General features: G+C 43.2%; 1 protein-coding gene across 5 annotated transcripts in view; it reads right to left on the bottom strand.

The window, feature by feature from the left end:
- Nucleotides 1–22,509, bottom strand: part of RALGPS1 (Ral GEF with PH domain and SH3 binding motif 1) — an 839,296-nt gene that overhangs the window by 456,495 nt on the left and 360,292 nt on the right. For all 5 annotated transcript variants that reach the window (XM_073599738.1, XM_073599739.1, XM_073599740.1 and 2 more), the window contains exon 9: nt 12,685–12,811. In XM_073599738.1, the coding sequence (XP_073455839.1) occupies nt 12,685–12,811 (127 nt within the window). The remainder of the gene's footprint in view (nt 1–12,684; nt 12,812–22,509) is intronic.

The raw sequence follows: 22,509 nt of genomic DNA, 5'->3' as shown, positions 1-22,509 counted from the left end.
AGCTGGCACAAAATGTCAAAATAACAAATGTGCTGAATACAATATATCCGACTACTGAGATGCTCAGGAATTAAGAATATTGCCAACCAGGTTTATTTATGAAGAGGGACACACAAGAGGAATGGTAATATAAAATTATTCAGCCAATCGAGTTTAAATGGAAACGTTACATATTTGACAGGAGTTCTCTGACTAGAAAGGGTCTAAAATAAGACACCCATAAAACAGGGGTTTTGGCTCCCTGCCCAGAAGTCCTGGACTTATTTTTTCACATGAAATAGATTCCCATTTAAAAGCTTGTATATACGAACAGAAAATGCAGACAGGCCCAAGCTTTAAAGTCAAATAATTTCCTGCAACCCAGCCAAAAGGTCGGAATCATTCCTCTGCTGAGCACACACCAAACTGTGAACGTGTCTTTAGTAATAAGTGTTTTTCAAGTCACTGCAACCAAGAAATAAGGTCAGGTGGTGACATCTTGGCAGTTCTACGGTGCCCATCATTTCTGGCATAAGAACTAGGGGTGCAACAGATCAAAAAACGCACGGTTCGGATTGTTCCTCGGATCAGGAGTCACGGTTCGGATCATTTTCGGATCAACAAAAAAAAAATCTCCCCCACTGTAATATCCACAATCTCCCTATTGGCAGGGCATTGCAGAGTATTGGCAGGGCATTGCAGAGTATTGGCACTGCTGCCATCCGATCTCTCCCCTCCACTGTACAGATCAGTACACAGAGGGGAGAGAGGAACCGGCGTCATGACATGACGCCGGTTTGTTACAAGTGATCGCTCCGTCATTTGACTGAGCGATCACATGCTAAACGGCCGCCGGGTGTACCAAGATGGCCGCCGCTCCGGAGCTAGGCCGAAGCCATGGCCTTTCCTATGGCCGAGGCCACAGAGCGCTCCGCGGATCGCGGGTGTCCCATACGGATCAACCTCCACGGATCGGATCACGGATCGATGGCGATCCATTGCACCCCTAATAAGAACCATCTACATTTATCAACACCATAAATAAAAGATTGTATGATGTAATATGGAGAGGGTAAAATAAGAACATAAAAAAGGTAAGGCATACAAAGTGTAAATTTTTATATTAAATTATGCCAATGGTATGTTAAAAACAGGAAACACTTGCAAGCAAATTCAATCTTACAGGATAAATAAATTGTATTTTTAGAGAGTACTCTACTGAGTCATTATTGTCCAGTTTATCAGGAAGACATTTTCAATCTTCACTTGCTTATTGTGCTATATTTTTATGTATGTATCTCCGAAAGTCTCTTTAGTGGCTATATGTCAGACAGAGCAGTTCACAGAGATGTTAAACAGCCGCTGAAATTAAAGCACAAACAGGCTCAGAGGAGGATATTTTAGTCAGAGTTCTATTGAAAAGAAGCAACAAAGCACAATTTGGACTACTACCCTGAATACATATATAATTACACAATATATACAGAAAAGTGTTTTTTTCTAAGCCACAAGCACATACGAGTATTCTGTTTCATGAGCAGGATATGGCCACTGATAAGGCAGTACAGCTGGCCCTTCTGAGGGCACCTGTACTGCCTTATCACTAAAATCGATCCCCCCGTGGTTCCCTTTGCAGCACAGCCGGCTTCTCCTCCTTTTCTTCCTGCAGGCTTTCAGCTGCTGCAGAAGGAGCCAAAACCTGTCCCCCCCCCACCACTGTAGCTCTGATGACACTGTGTTCCCTGTGCCCCACCCCAGCACTGTCAGCTTCTCCTCCACTACCTCCCGCCAACTGTAGCTGCTACGGGGCACAGGAGGATTAAGTCCTCCTGTGTGAGCAGGGGAGGGCCGCTATATAAAAATACACCAACAGACAGCGCTCAATGGGGCCAGAAGGATGAGAGAACTAGAGATATCCAAGTCCAAATTCATTTAATAAAAAAATGCACGCCAAAAATGAATTAAAAATCACAACAGTCAAATGAAAAAGATCAAATAGTAGAAAAAACTTGAATGAGAAAACATCAATTTCATTGTTGAAATATACTGAAAATCAACTCAATTCAACAATGAAATTGATGTTTTCTCATTCAAGTTTTTTCTTATATTTGATCTTTTTCATTTGACTGTTGTGATTTTAATAAATTTTTGGTGTGCATTTTTTTATTAAATTAACTTGGATAGCTCTAGTTCTCTCATCCTTCTGGCCCCATTGAACGCTGTCTGTTGGTGTATTTTTGATGTTCACTTTTCCTAGAAGTTGACAGCTGCACTGGATTCCAGACAATTTTTACATATCAGATATGACACAATGATGATTTTTTAATGACTGCAAATTTTAGCACTTAAGGACTGTTTTGTTATCTGAGGGCCGATATATGTCATATTTACCAGCTCTTTCCTTTCCTAAAAGAACACAGTGAGCGGTACCTATCGCTTCTGTGTTCATTCATAACTGAAGTATAGTAGGCATTGTTTGCTATGCTTCAGTTTGTGCATGAACAGAAAGCCTCTGTACAGAGTGCTTCCTGTTCATTTTCCCTGCAGTGCAAAGAAAAGGATTGGAGATCTGTGTCCTCAGTTGTTTCCTCTTTCTTGGAAGTGAGACATAAGGGGTCTATAATAAAGGGCTTGTTTACACGTGCTTTGCTCTATTAGGAGTAATTCACATTTGGATCGCTATTCAGAGAGCATTTAATAGGAAGCGTTGTATCGCCTCATCGCTGTCTACTTTAAGACCTTCAACCCCACACTACTGCACCACAACTGCATGTATTGCAGTGACATTCACTAGAATGGATCACGTTCGTCAGGGGGTAGGATTCCTTCCGCAGCCCTGAAGTAAAGCATCGTAGCATGTGTACACCCCCAGCCACTGCCTCTGCAGCTAAAAGGGGTAGCAGCCCCGGCGAGCTAAACTCGGGGGGGGGGCGTACGCTGGCTGTATGAATGAGTGGTTTGTTCATACGGCTGGAGCCACCTGTTACATTATGGGGATGCAGCAGCTGTAGGAACACAGCTTTGACAGGTGTGCAGGTGTGGGTGTCACCGAATGCGCACTGGGTGTTCAGGGCTGTATACCTTCATCCACATACCAGGCTTTCTGCACACAGCTCCAGCCACATAAATCACTGATTCACACCGTACAGGCCACGGTGCCGTGTGAATCAACCCCAGACACACAGAGCTTTATTACCTCAATACAGTTTTATCTTTCAGATTTAGCAGGAATCTCATTAATTACGGTATCCATTTCAAGTTATGCTGTGTTTGTGGTCCACGAATGATTTTGTGTACATAGAAAGCAAACCTCGCTAAGGACCTATTAAACTACATGTAAGAACAGCAGCGGCTCAACTGTAAGATACATACAGAAAGGCGTTAAAAGGGTTGAAAGAGCTGTGCTAATAATCACATGAGAGATTCCAAATGAAAAGAAACAGTCAAAATACAAAAGTAAATGAATAGTAGAACTGTGAATCGCTCTTCCAAGTGTGTGAATCGCTTTTCAGAGTCCTCAAAAATCACCAAAAACCTTTAAATTGTATTGCAAAAAGCAAAGAAAATGAAGCATGTAAATGAACCACTTAATCAAAAAGATAAAATAAAAATGAAAATAAAAGTAAAGGATGAAAAAGAAAAATATAGAAATAGAAAAAATTATTGAATAAATCGCTCTTAAAAATGTGTAGATAACCTTTCAGGGTCCTCCCAAAATTCAAAACCACAATAAATTATATTGAAAATAAATTTTTTGTAAGTGAGTGAATCACTTTTATGAGTCTTAACAAATGTCAACACACATTTGAAGGTGCAAAGTAAAGTTGTGTGAATCGCTCTTTACAGTAAATAAAATCGCTTTTCAGGATCTTCTCCGTGTGACAGTGACTCACAGACACGACAATCCCTCCACCACAAAGATTTTAGGCTTACCAGAAACTAAGCTGGATAGCGCGTGCGGCTAATAATGAAGCCCGGGCCTTTAATCACCGGTTGAATTCAGACAGCAACTCTTATCCAGAGATCACCTGCGATAGAGCCGGACAGATGATGTTGAGCTTGAAGGCGGATCCCAGGGAAATCAATCTCAGTTAGAGATGGAACTCGAAACGAACCAAGGAGAAAACAGACTCGCCATAGCATAAAACCAAAAGGACCAATTTATTAAATAAAAGTAATGCACCTATATTTAAGGAGCTTAATAAAATATAAAAGCCAGCCGGCTATAGCAAAACGCCCATCCCTGCGTTCACACACTTACAAAAAAAAAATATTTTCAATATAATTTATTGTAGTATTGAATTTTGAAAGGACTCTGGTTCATTTACATGCTTATTTTTCTTCGCTTTTTGCAATACAATTTAAATGTTTTTGTTGATTTTTGAGGACTCTAAAAAATGATTCACACACTTGGAAGACTGATTCATAGTTCTAGTATTTATCTACTTTTGTATTTTGGCTGTTTCTTTTCATTTGGAATGATTTTAGTGTAGTTGTAGGAAAGTTATGCTTTTGACATTTTCAGGGGAGGGTGAGAGACCCATGATTTCTAACAGCAGCCCTGGAGCAATACATAACACTTTGGATTCCCTGCATGCACAGATCCTCTCCTACAGATGCTGCGAGAGGCACTGCAATGTCACAGGGCAATTCTAGAAGCCATTTCAGTCTGACCACTGACTGGTCATTTAAAGAAACCAGTAAATATTAAGGTAAAGTTGGATGGTCACCAATCAGTTTTACTTTTTTCCCAAACAGTTAAACAAATCATCTGTTACGAAAAAAAACCCCACAAAAAGCAGAGCCAAAATTGCATTCTGTCCTCTTGTAAAAACACTCCCAGGCAGCAATCCTTGGAAAACTTGAGTAAGAAATACAAATGATTACAAATAATAAAAAAAAAAAAAAAAAGGATAATGAAAGCAGCCCTGGAGCTTACTCCTACAGAAAAATGTCGGCAAATGCAGCTCTATGCCCTGAACATTTTTTTTTTTAAGAAATGCCGTGCTAATGAAATCCGATTCTTCTTCTAACAAAGAACAAAAAAATGAAATGCATGGCACAATTTATCAGTTACAGTTCAGAAACAACTGATACATTCTCAAACAGAATTCATCACTGGCTGCGCACTGCTGAAAAGTAAAGAAGCACTGGTCTCATAGGCAAGGATTATTCTTTGTATAACTAGCATAGCAGTAAAAGCCAATATGGAAGAATACAATAACAACCCCTATTTAATGTGTTGCCGAGCTGTGTAGTAGGTGTATGTTGAAAATTACCACAATCAAGGAAGCAAATGAAGAAAACTGCCCTGATGACCTGAAAAGAAAAAAAAAATTGCTGGAATTTAAAATCTGACTACAGAGCATAGAGAAACTATGGTACTCTTGCTGTCAAATTTACTAAGTTCACAGAAGACCGATACCATTTGCGATTTAGTCTGTAATTAGGTAGGACAAAAGAATGTAATGGAGAAAAGCTATGCAGAATTTCTAAGCTAATAAAAAAGACCTTTCATTAAAATATCAAAAGTATTCATGAGGCTAAAACACGCGACGCTAATGCACATTAGAATGACAGAGTCCAGTCTTTCAGAAGACTGCATATAACTGATTTATAAAAAAAAGGTCAGATGTGTAAACCAAACCTCTGCTGTCTTCTTTCACTTCTATGCTAAAGCATGATTTGACAACTTTACAAGTCTTTGGGAGGAAAATATGAAAGGCAGATGGCACAAAGCAGAAGACGTGAAATTAATTTGCCCGCAAAATGTAACATGCAATGCACTACTTCAGGGGAGGGCATAAACAAAACACAAAGAAATGACACTCAATAAATACAAATCTGCCTTAAAGCCAGATGCCAAACTTAATGATTCACGTTCATTTTTTTTTTGTTTTTTAGATCTGGAAATGTTTGAGGAACATACTTTTATCAGTACATCACCCTTCAAAACCGCAAAGCTTGGTTATCATTTAAGTAAGACTGGATGTAAATTAATTAGTACAAACAATAGAACGCTGGACAGCTAGAGGGCTGGAGGAGATTCTGCAAACTGAAAGTTTTCACCTTTTCTAAAGTAGTGTCAAAAAGTGAACTGCCAATACTTTTTGGCCACTTTTACATCGATGCTCTGGCCGCGTTGTCGGTAAAGCGGTGCTTGTTTTAGCGGCGCTTTACCGTCGTTTTAGCTGCGCTTTTAACACCCCCCCCTCCCTGCTAGCAGCAGAAAGATGGTTAAAAGCGCCCGCAAAGCGCCGCTGCCAAAGCACTTTGCAGGCACTTTGGCAGCACTGGACATTGATTTCAATGGCAGGGGCAGTGCAGGAGCGGTGTTGTACACCACTCCTGCACCGCCCCAAAGGTGCTGCTTGCAGGACTTTTTTTCCCATCCTGCAACCGAACCGCTCCAGTGTGAAAGCACTCCGCCTTTCACACTGGGGCTGCAGAAGAGATAGTTTACAGGCGCTTCTCAAGTGCTATTTTTAGTGCTAAAACGCCCGTAAAACGCCTCAGTGTGAAAATGGCCTTATTCTAATATTCTTCCCTCTCCTTCTTCCCCTTCTAGGCTATTTACGTACCAGCTGAAGCCTGACCTTAAGGGCACTTTTAAATGGAGGCGCTAGGGGCATCGGCGGTAAAGCGCAGCTATTTTTAGCGGCACTTTATCGTCGTCTTAGCGGTGCTTTTTGGCTGCTAGCGGGGCGCTTTTAACCCCTGCTAGCGGCCGATGAGGGGGTTAATAGCGCCCATGTAGCGCCGCTGCCGAAGTGCTTTGCAGGCGCTTCGGTGGCGTTGCCCATTGATTTCAATAGGCAGGGGTGCTATAGGAGCTGCGCTCCTAAAGCGCCCCAAAGATGCTGCTTGCAGGACTTTTTTTAACGTCCTGCAAGCGCACCGCCCCAGTGTGAAAGCACTCGGGCCTTCACACTACACTGACAGGAGAGACACTTTACAGGCGCTATTTTTAGCGCTAAAATGCCTGTAAAGCGCCTCAGTGTGAAAGTAGCCTTAAACTCCCAGGACACTGCTAAGCGGGGCCCAGCTTTTACTTTCCACCTTCACCATGCCAGGAGTGAACTCTCAAGATTTAAGGCCACATAAAATATAAACTATATACTGTACCACTAGGCATCTGCACTGCCTGCCACTGGGAGAGTTGGACAAGGGTAGGACAGATCCATTAATGCATCTGTAACAACTGTGGTTAATATAAAAAAAAAAAGATTTTGGGAACAGTGAGTTGGTGGACCTTAATAAGGTAGGATATGTCTGAAAAATCAGAGAATTTTGGTGGACAATCCATAGGAGGATACTGGGAGGTATGGAAACATAAATGTTTATTTAAAATTCCAGCAAGATTACAACTCCACTTTGCTGTTCTCAAGCATTCAGCAGAATACAGCAACCGCCAATTCTGAAATATAAAAACCTCGAAAGTGGAAGCTAAGAAAGAGAAGTTATAATTATTACATGAATTGTGAGGTCCTAAAACCAGCAGACATTCCAAAGCTGTATAATTTACAGCTCCAGATCATGTTAGGGAAAACACCACAGTCTTGCTGACATTGCACTTTTCCAATCAGTTGTGGAAACCCTCAAAAACAATTCCAAAATTTAACCATTTAGAATTTTTAGATCCTTAGCATAAACCCTTAAAATTAAAAAAAATAAATAAAAGATGGCCAGGTGATACAAAAAAAAAATCAGTTTGGATATATATTTTTATTTATAAATAAATAAATAAATAAATAAATAAATAATAAAATAATAATATAAATAAAATGTATTTTATTTATTAATAAAATCCATAACATCTTTGTAAAAATGTCACAATTTATTTTACAATGTTAACTGAATTTTCTGAATTCAGATCAAACACTTACATGTATAGTAAAAATGGATGCATTGGAACTCTTAACAGTCAAGATGCTTTCCGTCCTCTTCAGCTAGTTGGTGGTTTTCACTCCCCTTCCAAACAGCACAGCCAGGTTGGCTACTTCATATTATTACAGATTAGCAATACAGCCGTTTCACCTACTGCCTACTAATTTGACATCAAAGGATTTTTATTAAATTGATTTGGTCACCTCTTCCAGTCTTAAGCTGCCCCTATAGCTGTAATGTTTAGGTAGAAAACTGTTTTTAGCATGATCCTTCAATTATCTAAGAGCTATAGGAGATGATTCAACAATCGGTTTCAACCAGAGCGAGCACACTAAAAAATCAAAGGACAAGGAGGTTGATAAATTTTGTTGAATCTAGTGAAACAAATTTCTAATTGCTGAAGAAAAAATCATAACTTGTCTTGTGTGCGGGCACTTGTCAAAATTGATCTAGAAGTAGAACTGGTGAAGTAGAAATGGTGGAACAAGAGATTTTTATACTTTCTCATCTGAACGTATTTCTACGCTTGTAAGGCCAGCATTACAGTTACAAGAAACAAAGAAGCAATAATAAGTCAGTAAGGTCATCTCTTCCAGTCTTAGGCAGGCCATAGACCAAGCAAATTGCTTTCCTAAAGAAATCAACACAGACAGTGCTGACAGGTGAATCCCTCTTGCCGAGACAATGTCTTCTCCCCTATGGGGCGCCCTCCCCAGGAGAAGACAATGATTATTGCTAGCGGCTATAGCACCCGCTAGCGATAATCACAAGTGAATCCGGCAGGCTGGTTGTATCCAAGTTGATCAATCAACTGGGTACATTCTGCCTGCCCGGTACATGGTTCGAATCTCAGCTGGACGAGATTCGAATTGTCTATGGCTGGCCACACATTGTTGCTTATGTTTAACCAGCGGGCTGAATGAAAAAAGAAAACTAGAGGATTCCTCCAACCGCACTGTTCGCTCTCAGAGTAACCTGATCAGTGGCGGCAGCTGCTGACCGACAGAAGATTTTACAACATAGAACAACAAATAATTGTCTTCTGCAGAGTGGGGAAACCCATACACTGATCAAAATTAAGCTGGTCCAGCAGGGAATTTTGATCAGTGTATGGCCAGCTTAAGCCCTGCAGGGAACCACATCGAAAGGCCATCAAAATCTTTTAACTAGAAAATTTTGACATCTGTTTTATAAGGCCTCATGTACATGGGCTTATGGAAATAAACAGCACTTTTTCTGCCAGAATTTGGCAGAAAAACTGCCTCCAAGGTTTACAATATGTATGCGCGTATAGCAGTGGTTCTCAACCTTCTAGTGCCGTGGCCTCTTGATAAAATTTCCCAAGTTGTGGGGACCCCTAACAGTAAAATTATTTTCGTAGCGTGGGTTGTCACGCACTCAAGGCCAGACAAGTAATTTGCGCCCCTAACCCACGGACATTTAGCGCTCCCCGAGTCCCTTCCACTCGTACAGTATTAAAACCCCTTCTGGTACATTTGGGATGTACCACTCTCTTTGTTCTCCTTTCTTTCCCTTTTACCTCTCTCTTTCCTAATTTCTTGTTTTTTTTCCCCATCCCTCTCTCTAGCCGTCTTTCTTGTTCTTTCTCTTATTCTCTCTCCCCCTTTTTCTTTGTTCGTCCCCCTCTTTTCCTCTCCCTTCCATGTATTCTCTATTTTTATTCCTTCTCTTACTCCTTGGTGGTGGTGGTGGTGGTGGGGGGGGGTTGATTGATGGGCCCAGTGGCAGTGCTGGGGGGAGTTCTGATCAGCCAAATTAGGTGCGCTTTATCAAGGTCATCTGCTGATCTGAGAACTGTAGCGGGGATTTTTAATGGCAACTATAATCACAGGCAGTGTTACTCACTGGGTCTTCGACTTTGTGGTGTCTCGTAGCAGTGACACCTATTGCAAAATCAGGAGATAGGGTCTCCTCCAGCCCCTCCCACTTCACATTCCTCATCAGTCAGCTGACCTCTAGTCTCTGCCCCCCACCCATGACGTTAAATGAATGGGTGGCTGCGAGCTCCAGGAACAGCCCTGCTGGGTGGCCGCAAAAAAGCTGGAAGAGAGGTGCGGGCTTCAGGAACAGCCCAGGATTCAGTGACCCCTGGCAAATAGTCATTCGACCCCCAGGTTGAGAGCCACTGGCGTATGGTTTGAGTATAAATGCATTCTACTGGCCAGAATATAAATTTTTTATGACCACTGGAATACATTCACGCTTTTACGGGTTGAAAAAAAGAAACTTTGAATGCCTGTATAAGCGGCAATTTTTAAGCTCTGTGTCCATGAGGCCTTAATAGCCCTCATAATCTGACAAACATCCAGTTCCAATTAACTCATCCACATCTGTTTGTGAACTTCACAAAAATCTGTTTTGTAAACGAAGTTGAGATTTATGCTTATTAGCATGCTAACATTGCTTCTGTGCACATAAAGATAGCCAGTACATCAAATTCGCCAGCAAAGAATGCTTACACATATGGCAGAGTTTGCATTGGAAAATCAGGGACACAAAACTGCACTCTTAAAAGCCCAACTGTGAAACACAGGCATTCATTCCAGACCGGAAGAACACCAAGTACTAAAATACCATGTCATGAAACCACATTCACTTTAAAGCTGGGAAATTCCACGATATTGACCTGCACTATGTTTTAGTAATGTATAACCAGATCAGTTACTGGAAGGAAGGATGCAGGAAGCGGTAATATTGCCACACATGCACAGGACAAGCTAATTTTATTACTATAAAATGTAACCACTTTTCAATTTTTATTGGCTGATCCATATGTCCTTACAAGTGGTACTCAATGTTTGTATTGTTGCAGTAAGCATTCATTCTGAACTGTTATGACTCTTTTACAACTAAGTGGTAAAGAGCCACTTGTGGCCTAGCAATATGTACAATATAGCCGCGTAAACCATTTTGTTCAATGGTTCTCTATGGCTGCAGGCAGTACGGTGTAAGTATGCTCTACCAAGCAACTGCATGCAGCACAACAAGGGTCTATTAACACCAGTGCACCTAAAACCATGCAATTTGCAATTTTAGGTGCATTTTTCATGTGTTGTGGTGAATTTTTAAATGTTTTAGATGTGTTTTTTTTCCGTATGTGGCTTCATGCATTTTGCATGGAAAAAGTGTTTGCTGGAAACCAAAACTGCAGCTAGTGCAGTACATTTTCAAATGTAAAATTCAGAGTTGGAAAGCACATCTCTTCATGCATTTGAAGATTTTTGGATAAAGTGAAGAAAAGTTTCCCTTTCATGTTTTTTTTTCTTTCTGTGTCCTATTAAGAAGGTTTCACCTAATTCTCTCAAGGAATTCCACAACAGAAAGTGAGGGGAAATTTCCAAATCCCTTATGCAGGCCATACATGGGTCGAATTCCAAACAAACTTTCTTTCCCAAATCAATAATTTTGTGCATTTTGTGATCCAATAGTGCCACCATTGATTTCGAAACTCGACCAACCAAGCCTTCAATTTCATCTCATGTTGCTGCAGAAAAGAATTTTCGTAACCGGGAATCTTCTTTTCTTTCTGGGAATTTTCTTTTCTTGTGCTAATGCACATTTCTTTTTCAATTATATTTCTCACACGATTCTCCCATCATTGGTTTGTTTTTCAAAAAATTTCCAACATGCCTGATCACTCAAATTCGATGGCCGCACAGGTGGAAGGAAAATTACTCGATTCTCCCATCAACGCAATCAGTGTTGATGGGGGAATCCTTTCTGCAGGGCCTTCCCTGCAAGCAGAGCATAATGTTCACTGCTGGCGACTAGAGGCAGCAAAGGAGGGACCCGAGAAGAGGAGGATCCGGGCTGCTCTGTGCAAACCCACTACACAGAGGAGGTAAGTATAACATGTTTGTTATTTTTAAAGAAAACAAAATTAGATTTTACAATCACTTTAAGTCAATCAATACTACAATCAGCCTGTTTAACAGGGACCGGCTGAGATTTGATCCATCTATGGCCAGCTTTAGTCCTTGCTCCCCAAGCTCCGCTGTCTGACATACTGGGCTGTGGGAAGGCCCTTGGCATTCACTGTTACAACTGTAAGACTGCTGGTCCTGCATTGCAACAAATTAAATAAGGTCTATCAGGCAGGTGAGTGAGCATTCTTATTGGTGGTGGAGCACTATGTTAATAGTGGAGCACTGACACACTTTTTGAAACTAATTTTGATTAGGACTCTTATTACGGTATATATATTTATTTTTGTGTATGGTACAGTAATTCTTTGATTTGCACAATATATGTACCACTGTTGAGGTTAATTTTAATATTGATGTTTATATACTGTTTATTGTATGTTCCTGCACATTTGAAGTAGCCCAACTCTGTTTATAGTTTATAATTTTGGTTGATGTGGGAACATATTGTTAGTGTGTACAGCAACTCTATTTTTTGTTTTAATTTTATTATTTGAAGTTAGTTGTTGGTGGGTGGTAGTGCACACAGTTACTTATCAAAATTAAAAAGGACAGCTGTGAATAGTTGGGCAGCGAATGGAAGAAGTTTTTTGGGGAAGTAATCACACAATGAAGAGGAAGCCTGCAGGAACAAAGAATAAGGTAAGTATATCACCTTATTCATCATCTTCTAGGCAAAATGAATAATTAACCCTTGCAGCGGGGAGTAGGACCCACTGCATGGGTAAAAATGTTTTTCTCCCACAGTTCAGTTTTCAGTTTTCCAACGCAGGAAGAAGGAAGGAAGTAACATATTTCATTTTCTATAGAATAAGTTTGAAAAGTAAGCTTTAGGTGCAGCACTGAGCATGAGTCAGCACACACAGACACTTACCCAAATATGGAATCATTGGAACCATCTTTAAATTTCGGATGTACTCTCGTGTGCGCTTGTAATTGTCCTCTTTAGAAAGAAGGTAGTCCAGCTTCTCAAAAGTGGTTTTGTCCTTTCGATTTAAAAGCTGTATAAAAAGACATTGTATTGTGAAAATAAAGTCTTAAAGTATAAACTTTTAAACTTGTGAGGGTTTTTTATTTTTTGGCTGTCCCACTCAGTGACTTCCCCTTACTTCCTGCCCCAGAGTCACAAGTAGTAAAATTAATTATCTCCAATATGAGGAAAAACTTTTTAGAAGCCCCCATTGGAAGATTTCCCATGTATTTACTGTTCGGGTACAACAAAGTCTCATTAAACCCAGACTATGAAAAACTCCCATTACATATTATATAACAGAGTGTACATACTCTCAAAGCCACTAAAGCATTTGTTTTGTGTAAATAGATATATACCTGGTTGATCCTGCCTTTGGGTGTCCCTCATATCTTTTGTGTGTTTTCACTTCAGCTTGAGATTGTGTTGACCAGCTTGTGTCCTCTATAAATCATGCTCAATTTCAGTTCCCTTCTAAGCTCTTCATTTCTTCCTTTTTCTTATCTGTGCAGTCCACATGATTATAGAGTCACACATGTGGGTGTAAACACAGTGGTAAACTATTGCTAAACACTATTAGACCCCTTTCACACGGAGGTGCTTTAGCGCTAAATATAGCACCTGCAAAGCACCTGAAAAACGCCTCCCATGCCACCCCAGTGTGAAAGCCTGAGAGCTTTCACACTGGGGCGATGTGCTTGCGAGACGTTCTGAACAGTCCTGCAAGCAGCATCTTTGGGGCGGTTTGGGAACGCCGCAGCAGAGGCACTTTTAACCCTTTCTTCGGCCACTAGAGGGGGGGGTTAAAAGCGCCCCGCTAGCGGGCAAAAACGCAGCTAAAATGACGGTAAAGTGACGCTAAAACTAGCGGCACTTTACCACTAACGCTGGGAGCTTTCGGTGTGAAAGTAGCCTTAGGGCAGGATATAGTATGTTGATTAATTATATTCACTTCAAAACTAACAGCTTAGTTTTAATATATTGTGGGGCCTCTTGGCTGCTTCTCTGATGAATGCTCTCCTTGCCCAGCCTGTCAGTTTAAGTGGACAGCCATGTCTTGGTAGGTTTGCTGTCCTTCTTGCCATTTTGATGGATTGAACAGTGCTTCGTGAGATGTTCAAAGCTTGGGATATTTTTTAATAACCTAACCCTGCTTTAAACTTATCCACAACTTTATTCTTGACCTGTCTGGTGTGTTCCTTGGCCTTCATGATGCTGTTTGTTCACTAAGTTTCTCTAAAAAACCTCTGAAGGTTAAATTACACACAGGGGGACTCAATTTACAAATTAGGCGACTTCTGAAGGCAATTGGTTCTACTAGTTTTTAGTTAGGGGTACCAGGGTAAAGGGGGCTGACTACTAATGCACGCCACATTTTTCACATATTTGTAAAAAAGTTTGAAAACTATTTAGCATTTTTGTTCAACTTCACAATTATGTGCCACTTTGTGTTGGTCTACATCTACGTTTTTGGTTGTAACATAGCAAAAAGTGGAAAATTTCAACATTTCAAGGGGTATGAATACTTTTTCAAGGCACTGTAAAGCTGAGCAGCAATCATTTGATAAAGACAAGAAATTATCACAATAAAAGGGTCAGGGAAGACAGTGGCATGCAGAAGGGAATTCCAGAAAAAGGGGAGTAGCATAACAGAAGCCCAGGTGACATGGCATTTTACATGCCCTTGTAACCTGGATAATAGCTGACTGCTGCTGAACTTTTTCCTTTGTTGCTGCTATATTATCCTCCTGCAGTGGAACTTCTCCCTCTATTGCGGCTGTATTATTTTCCTGCAATGTGGACAGGGTTAAACTGAATATTCATTAATGCAGAAGTGCAGCAGGAACCTTTAGGGAGACCACTTTGCAAGCTCGTCTATGGAGTGTCTCCCGTGCAGGGGGAACGTCAACTTGGCTAGTTCTGGATAGATCCTGGAGGACTGTGACTAGCTGAGGCAGGAGAGGAAGTGGGGGGGGGGGGCTAGGAAAGTGATGCAAGCAGAGGTGTGCGATGGGCTACTGAGAGCAAAAGAGGGGACAGTCACAAAGTTAGCAATTGTGTCGTAGAACACAATTGGGTGAGAGCGGTGGTCAGTGCCTGAATCTGTGTGGGCGCTGCGACGAGCTGCTTACCAAACTGACGCCGAGCGAGTAGGAGCAACTCATCTACAGCATAGATCTGTGGTCAGGTCTCTGAATGGAACAGCCGAGGAGGTGCCAGAAGGCCAGAGCAGGCCTAGAAGTTACTACTAAAGGCAGGGTTGAGTTTGGGGATGGTGACTCCCCTGCGAAGAAAAGACATCAGGGAAGAAAGCTGGAAATCTGCCTTGTCCTGCAGCCCGGTCAGGGAACTGGTACCTGTGACTGCTGCCCAGCAGGAACTAGAAGCTGTGCCCAGAAGGCCGGCCACACCGTCCACCCTGTCAGCCCCACCAGGAAGGAGACAGTGCAGGATGACAGCTCGTCTTCAGGTGAGCCAGAGGGGAGCGGTAGTGGTAGGGCAATAGATTGGGGGTCACCCAGACTGCAAGCAGAATTTGAGCCCATAGATGATGACTGGGAAGAGTGGACATCTCACAGCAGTTCTGAGGAGGAATGGGAGTGGGGGAACTCCCAGGAAGAGGTGGAAGTACTGCCAGAAATGCTAGAGGTGCCAGAGTCAGCTGAGAGGGCCGAAGGATCCCTGCACACGACCCCTATCTGTGTCAGTTGGCGGTTTCAGAATCAACCCTCCACGACCCAGATCAGACGTGCTGAGTACAGTCAGTGGGTTGTGAGGTCACCCAAGTCCTGTGTCCTCTCTGGGAAAGGCAAGACAAGGGAACTGCCAAGAATCTCCAGGTTCCAGCAAGAGGTGCAGCAGAGGACAGCACTCGAGTGGGGGTTGGATTACCCATATGTCCCCCAAGAAATCACAGACATAACAGAGGATTCTTGTGTTCAGTGGGAGGATGACATGGTGTGGGACTTTATACACATCCCCAAGCCATTGCGGGAACTCATAATGAGGAGGCTTGGACCCAGTTTCAGGACATTCGGCAAGAATGGTGGCTGGGAAGAGTCATCTACAAGAACAGGGTGGTGGTTGTCAAGGCTGGACAGCCAACCAGGAGCCACTCTGCCACTGTTAAAAGAGCTGATGGCAGTGTCATAAGACTGCCAAAACCTCAGTTTTATTTGTGAAGGGACTGAAGTGAGTTGTTCAGCCCAAAGGTTACAGAAATTGACAGCAAGGAGAGGACTGCTGCCTCTGTTTGTTCCTTTCTTCACTTACTAGGCCAGCCTAACACCCTGATCCAATTCCATGTAGGATATCCTGTTCCAGATGAAGAACTTTGGGTGATGCCTAGTATCCCCTACTGCTTTGCTAAATATGGGGGGGGCTCCTCCTACCAGAGACTCTTTGAAAAAAAAAAAAAGAAAAAAAGTTTGTTGCGTTTTGTTTGTTTCTGTTAGCAGGCCCACAACCCCCTGCTGACAGAATGTATAGATTGATAGCAAGGGCCCATTAACATGGGCTTGTCCGTGTACGCACTCTGCTTTGCTCAGCAGGGATCGATCCACTGATCCCCGCTGAGCAGGCGGATGACAGGTCCGTCTCCGCTCACTGTGCGGAAATGGACCTGTCAAAGCCCCGCTGTCCTCTATGGAGATCGGATGAAAACGGACCGCCTGTCCGTTTTCATCCGATCCAATTCTCCAGATGGATAGAAAATAGGGTTTCACAGAGAGGATCAGATCGGATATCGGTGGAGGTCAGCGGACATATCACCGCTGACATCCGCCGCTCCATAAGGCTGAATGGAGCATCCGATCAGGTCCACCTGACCTGATCGGACAGCCCGTGTGAAAGGGCCCTAAGTTAGTGGTAGGATTGTATCTCTTTGTTCTGTTTCCGCAGGTATCTTTATGGACATCTGTCCTCCTTCCTAGGAGATGGAATCTGAATTTTCTACAGTTTGCTGGGAGGGCTTCCCTCTAGGGGGAGGTGCTCCAGCTAAATTATATGCCTTATTATGTGCTTATATGCTCATGCTGTTAGCTACAGGGACCTGTAGTCAGGATGTACATATGTGATGTATATGGTTCTTTGAAGATTGTGTATATTTTTGATACCACTAATTTGTTTGTACAAAGCCCCTTCCAAGTTGTTTCCCTTTTCCCCTTCCTCTTTTTCTTTATGGGATACCCTGTTTTTCTCCTGTTTTTTCTCCCAGACAATGGGGACACGGCTGCTGTTTAAGGTGGTGGGGGGTGTGAGTGTAGCACCCTCAAGTGTGTGCTAGACGTTAGTGCAGGTTGGGTTATAGTTTAGAGTAGGTAAATGCTAGTTTGACTCAGAGCGAAGTGTAAGCCATGGAATCTGGGTCAGGGTTTAGTGAAATTCAGGGTTAGGTGACTCATCCTGACAGCTCTCTGGTGCCTCCCCACGGTCAAGAAGGTTGGAGAAACTTCTAGAATTAGTGGGTGGAAGCTAGCCTTGAAAATGTATGAGGCCTCGGCCAGTGGGCTGGCAGGGGGCAGAGCTTACCTCATAAAAAGACATGGGCCATGGCAGCAAAGGCAGTTGGGTGGAAGATGGAGATAGTGCTAAAAAGGCTGTCAGTGGCCCTCAGGGGTGCCCCCTAGTCTGTGGAAGTCCTGCCTTGGGCTAGATCCTGCCATAACACACGGAAAGGAAGGCCTTCCTGGATGTATGGGAGCAAGAGATGAAAGAGTGAGCAGATCAGCACTGTTGGAGATTAACAAGGGGAGACTGCCAAATGTAGCCCATCTCCCTGAAGACAGCGGTGTACTTAAGTCTTCACACTTTCCTGAGAAATCTCCTGAGAGTCAGCCAAGTGGGCTGGTGAAGAGTCAGTAGGTAGTACTGGTGTGAGAGAGTTAGCATGGAGGGCTAGTGAAAGAGGCAGCTGCAGCTAGGTGGGTTGGCAGTGCCTGAAGAGGTGGTGCTGGTATCAGTGGCCACAGAAGAGGATGTAACAAGGTGTTTCACTATATTTTTGCTACACAAGGGGGTACAAATTTCCTACCTGTAAAGGGCTATTGCTAAAATCTGACTGGGAGCCTGTCAGATTACTCTACAGCAGGCATCAGTAAATGACGGACCATAATACCCGGACTGCAGCCTCACCAAATAGTTACCCGTGTCCTCTCCCCACTGCTGGCTCGCCTGCCTGCCGCTGCTATGTTCACAGCACGGCAGGCGAGCCGCGCATGGCTCTGTCCCTTTGGTAATATCGCTGCACTGACCCGCCCCCTGCCTGTATAAAATTCACACAAGATGAGAAGCGCGACTGCTTTGGACAAAGGGCGGGACTTTTTAAGTTAAGAAGCAAGTGATTGGTTGCTACACAGCGGGGCGGTGCCAGCAATCAATCACTCACCTTTAACGTGAAAAGTCCCGCTCGTTGTCCAGGGCTGCCGTGCTTTACGTCTTGTGTGATTAAGGTAGGGCTTAGTGGGGAGAGGGGAGTGCTGTGATGTTATGAGGACAGAAGTCAACTATCGAGGGGGGGGGGTCAGTCTGATGGCAGGGGGGTCAGTCTGTGATGGGGGGTCAGTCTGTGATGGGGGGCCAGTCTGTGATGGGGAGCAGGGGCCAGTCTGGGATGGGAGGTCAGTCTGTGATGGCGGGGGGGTTAGTCTGTGATGGGGGGCAGGGGCCAGTCTGTGATTGGGGGCAGGGCCAGTCTGTGATGGGGGGGCAGGGGCCAGTCTGTGATGGGGGGCAGGGGCCAGTCTGTGATGGGGGGCAGGGGCCAGTCTGTGATGGGGGCATTATCTGATGGCAGGGGGGCAGTCTGTGATGGGGGCCAGTCTGTGATGGGGGGCAGGGGCCAGTCTGTGATGGGGGCAGGGGCCAGACTGATGGGGGGCAGGGGCCAGTCTGTGATGGGGGGCCAGTCTGTGATGGGGGGCAGGAGCCAGTCTGTGATGGGGGGCAGGGGCCAGTCTGTGATGGGGGCAGTATGTGATGGCAAGGGGGCAGTTTGTGAAGGGGGGCAGTCTGAAGGGGGGGGCAGTCTGTGAAGGGGGGCAGTCTATGGTGGCGGGGCAGTCTGTGATGGCGGGGGGTCAGTCTGTGATTGCGCGGGGGTCAGTCTGTGATGGGAGACCTGTAATGAGGAGCCTATGACGTGCACAGGAGGTTTGCGATGTGGAGGATATCATGTGGAGTCATAGCACCAATATGACAATCGGACCTCCGCTAGAAGAAATTTTTTCTGACCGGACCCCCATGAATTTTAGTTCACTACCCATGCTCTACACAAAATCAGATGGAGCAAGGAAGTGTGTGCAGGAGACAATTTTTTTTTTCCCCCCATGAATTACTGGCTAATGGGATAAAACGGGGGATGTTATAGCAAGTTAAGACTGTCTATATATACTGCTGCAAAGTAAATGCAATTCAGTTATTTTATTTTATTTATTTCAGTTACTTATATAGCGCCGTCAATTTACGCAGAGATTTACATATACATTGTACATTCACATCAGTCCCTACCCTCAAGGAGCTTACAATCTAAGGTCCCTAACTCATATTCATACATACTAGGGACAATTTAGACAGGATCCAATTCACCTACCAGCATGTCTTTTGGAGTGTGGGAGGAAACCGGAGTACCCGGAGGAAACCCACGCAGGCACAGGGAGAACATGCAAACTCCAGGCAGGTAGTGTCGTGGCTGGGATTCGAACCAGTGACCCTTCTTACTGCTATTTTCATAATCGATCAGTTGGCCGATGGTTGTTTCAATCAGATAATTAACCTTAACCACTTCCCGCCCATCATATGACGTCATCGACTTTGAGCGGTGATATCTGAATGATGCCTGCAGTTGATATCTTCTTTTTTCAGCCGGCGATTCCCTTCACCATAAGAATGATCATAGCGGCTGTTCCCAACTGGGAAATGCCTTGTAAACAAGGCATTTCCCCGTTCTGCCTAGTGACATGACAGGGATTTACTGTTCCCAGTGATTGGAAGCAGTGATCTCTGTCATGTTTCAGTAAGCCCACCCCCCCTACAGTTAGAACACACCTAGGGAACACACTTAACCCTGTAGTGTTAACCCCTTCCCTGCGAGTGTCATTTTTACATTGATCAATGCATTTTATAGCACTGATCAATGTAACAATGTCACTGGTCCCCAAAAAGAGTAATTTGGGGTCAGATTTGTCTGCTAAAAATCGCAGATCGCTGTCATTACCAGTAAAACAATAAAGGAAAAACAAAAGCCCCTAAATCTGTCCCATAGTTTGTAGATGCGATAACTTTAGCGCAAACCAATCAATATAAGCCTATTGCATTTTTTTTTTTTTTTTACCAAAAATATGTAGAAGAATATACTGTATATCGGCCTAAACTGATGAATAAATTTGTTTTTGTATATTTTTTTTTGGATATGTATTATAGCAGAAAGTAAAAAAAATGTTTTGTTTTTTTAAATTGTCTGTCTTTTTTTGTTTATAGATCAAAAAATAAAAAACGTAGAGGTGATCAAATACCACCAAAAGAAAGCTCTATTTGTGGGGAAAAAAGGACATCAATTTTGTTTGAGTACAACGTCGTAGGACCACGAAATTGTCAGTTAAAACGACGCAATACCGTATCGCAAATCCAGGGCTGAAGTGGTTGAATGTAATTGTAATGCGTTCTATTACCTCCAGTCTATCAGCCTCCACCTTCTCTGAGTTCAGATGCTGAACTTCCCTGCATTTTCCCTTAGTCTTTAAAGTGTTTTTTTTTTTTAAACAAACATGTCATACTTACCTGCGCTCTGTAATGGTTTTGCACAGAGCAGCCCAGATCCTCCTCTTCTCGGGTCCCTCACTGGTGCTTCTTGCTCCTCCTGCCTTCAGAATGCCCCAATAGTAAGCTGCAAAGTATAGTATAGTTTGCCCCTATAGTGGGCTGCAAAGTATAGTACTGAGTGCCCCTATAGCAGGGTAAAAAAACTTCTGCCTTTAGAACCACTCACTTCCTGCCCAGGATTACATGTCCCATTAGGCATTGCTCCTCATGCATTCACAAGTTCTCAGGCACTTACTGACATGTATGGATGATGTACTGAGCTGTATGTGTGCTGCACTGTCTCTTCTGACATATATGGATGGTGTACTGAGCTGTAAGTGTGCTTCACTGTATTTCCGGATATGTAAATAAATAATTCTGTATGCAGTCCAACTAATCTACTAATTGATTATGAAAATAGTTGACAACTATTTTCATAATCGATTAGTTGTTTCAGCCCTAGTTATGTTAATTACCGGTACTCTGAATACTGCTGGTGTTTAACCATTTCAGCTCCGCACCAGGTCTTTTTATTGCAATACGGCACTGCATTACTTTAACTGACAATTGCGCAGTGGTGCGACGCTGTACCCAAATACATTTTTGTCCTTTTTTTCCCACAAATAGGGCTTTCTATTGGTGGTATTTGATCACCTCTGTGGTTTTTATTTTTAGAGCTAGAAACAAAAAAAGACTGACAATTTTAAAGAAAAAAAAAACAAAACAATATTTTTTACTTTCTGCTATAAAACATACCCAATAATGTAATGTAAAAAAAAAAAATCGAATTTCTTCATCGATTCAGACCAAAATGTATTCTACATGTTTTTTGGTAAAAAAATCCCAATAAACGTATATTGATTGTAGACGCTATAACTTTTGCGCAAACCAAACTATGGGATTTTTTTTTTACTAGTAATGGTGGCGATCAGCGACTTATAGCGGGACTGCGATATAGCGGTGGACAAATCGGACACCTGACACTTTTTTGGGACCAATAACACTAATACAGTGATCAGTGCTAAAAAAAAATATGCACCATCACTGTACTATAGACACTGGCAGGGAAGGGGTTAACATCAGGGGCGATTAAAAGGTTAAATGTATGCTTAAACTGTGCTTATTAACTGTGGGGAAGGTGCTTTGACTAGGGGAAAGGCAGAGAACCCAGTTCCTGCTTAGCAGAAATACAAGATCAGTACCTTCCCCTCTGAACGAAGGACAATCGGCCTTCTTTACACAGGCAGACTGCCGTCCTGCTTGTGTTCTGTATGATCGGGGAGTCCCAACGGACATAGAGTCCGCCGGATCCACCGATTAGCTCCCGGTGTGTCCAATCACAGCAGTAGTGGGTCACCGCCAGCGCACGCATGCCCCAGACCCGGAAGTGCAGGATCACGTACCAGTACGCAATTCTGCGCAAAGCGGCCACCCCACCACAGTAAATGTACGTGGGACGGTCGGAAACCAGTTCGCCATATTTTCATTCTTGTTTTATTGATTGTTTGCATAAGTACATGTAGCAAACTCCCGGGAGTCCCTGAGGCCCAATGGTAACCTCCAGAGTTAGGAACGGCTGACATCCTGTGTAGTGGGTTACAAGGCATGGTGGGTGTACTGCAAGATGAAATGGTGGGTGCCAGACACTTTTAGAATGAAGAGATTTTCTCTTGAACAGAACTGGGGGAGAGAGGGTTAGGGCCAGGACACCCTTAAAGTGGAGTTCCATCCACTTTTACAACTCTTCAGCATCCCTCACTAAACTGTGCACTGTAAACAAATTGGATATTTAAAAAAAAAATTTCTCAGCACCTACTGTATATCTGCTGTATTCATTTTTCACTTCCTCCTCCCTGGCCGTGGCCCATCGCATCATTTCCTGTTTGCAATGCCTGCTGGGAAGGGGCGGCAACTTCCTCTGACACTGCCGTT

The sequence above is a fragment of the Aquarana catesbeiana genome, linkage group LG09, assembly GCF_042186555.1.
Source record: "Aquarana catesbeiana isolate 2022-GZ linkage group LG09, ASM4218655v1, whole genome shotgun sequence".
In the NCBI taxonomy this organism is placed as follows: Eukaryota; Metazoa; Chordata; class Amphibia; order Anura; family Ranidae; genus Aquarana; species Aquarana catesbeiana.
This window is presented reverse-complemented; position numbering and strand designations above follow the sequence as displayed.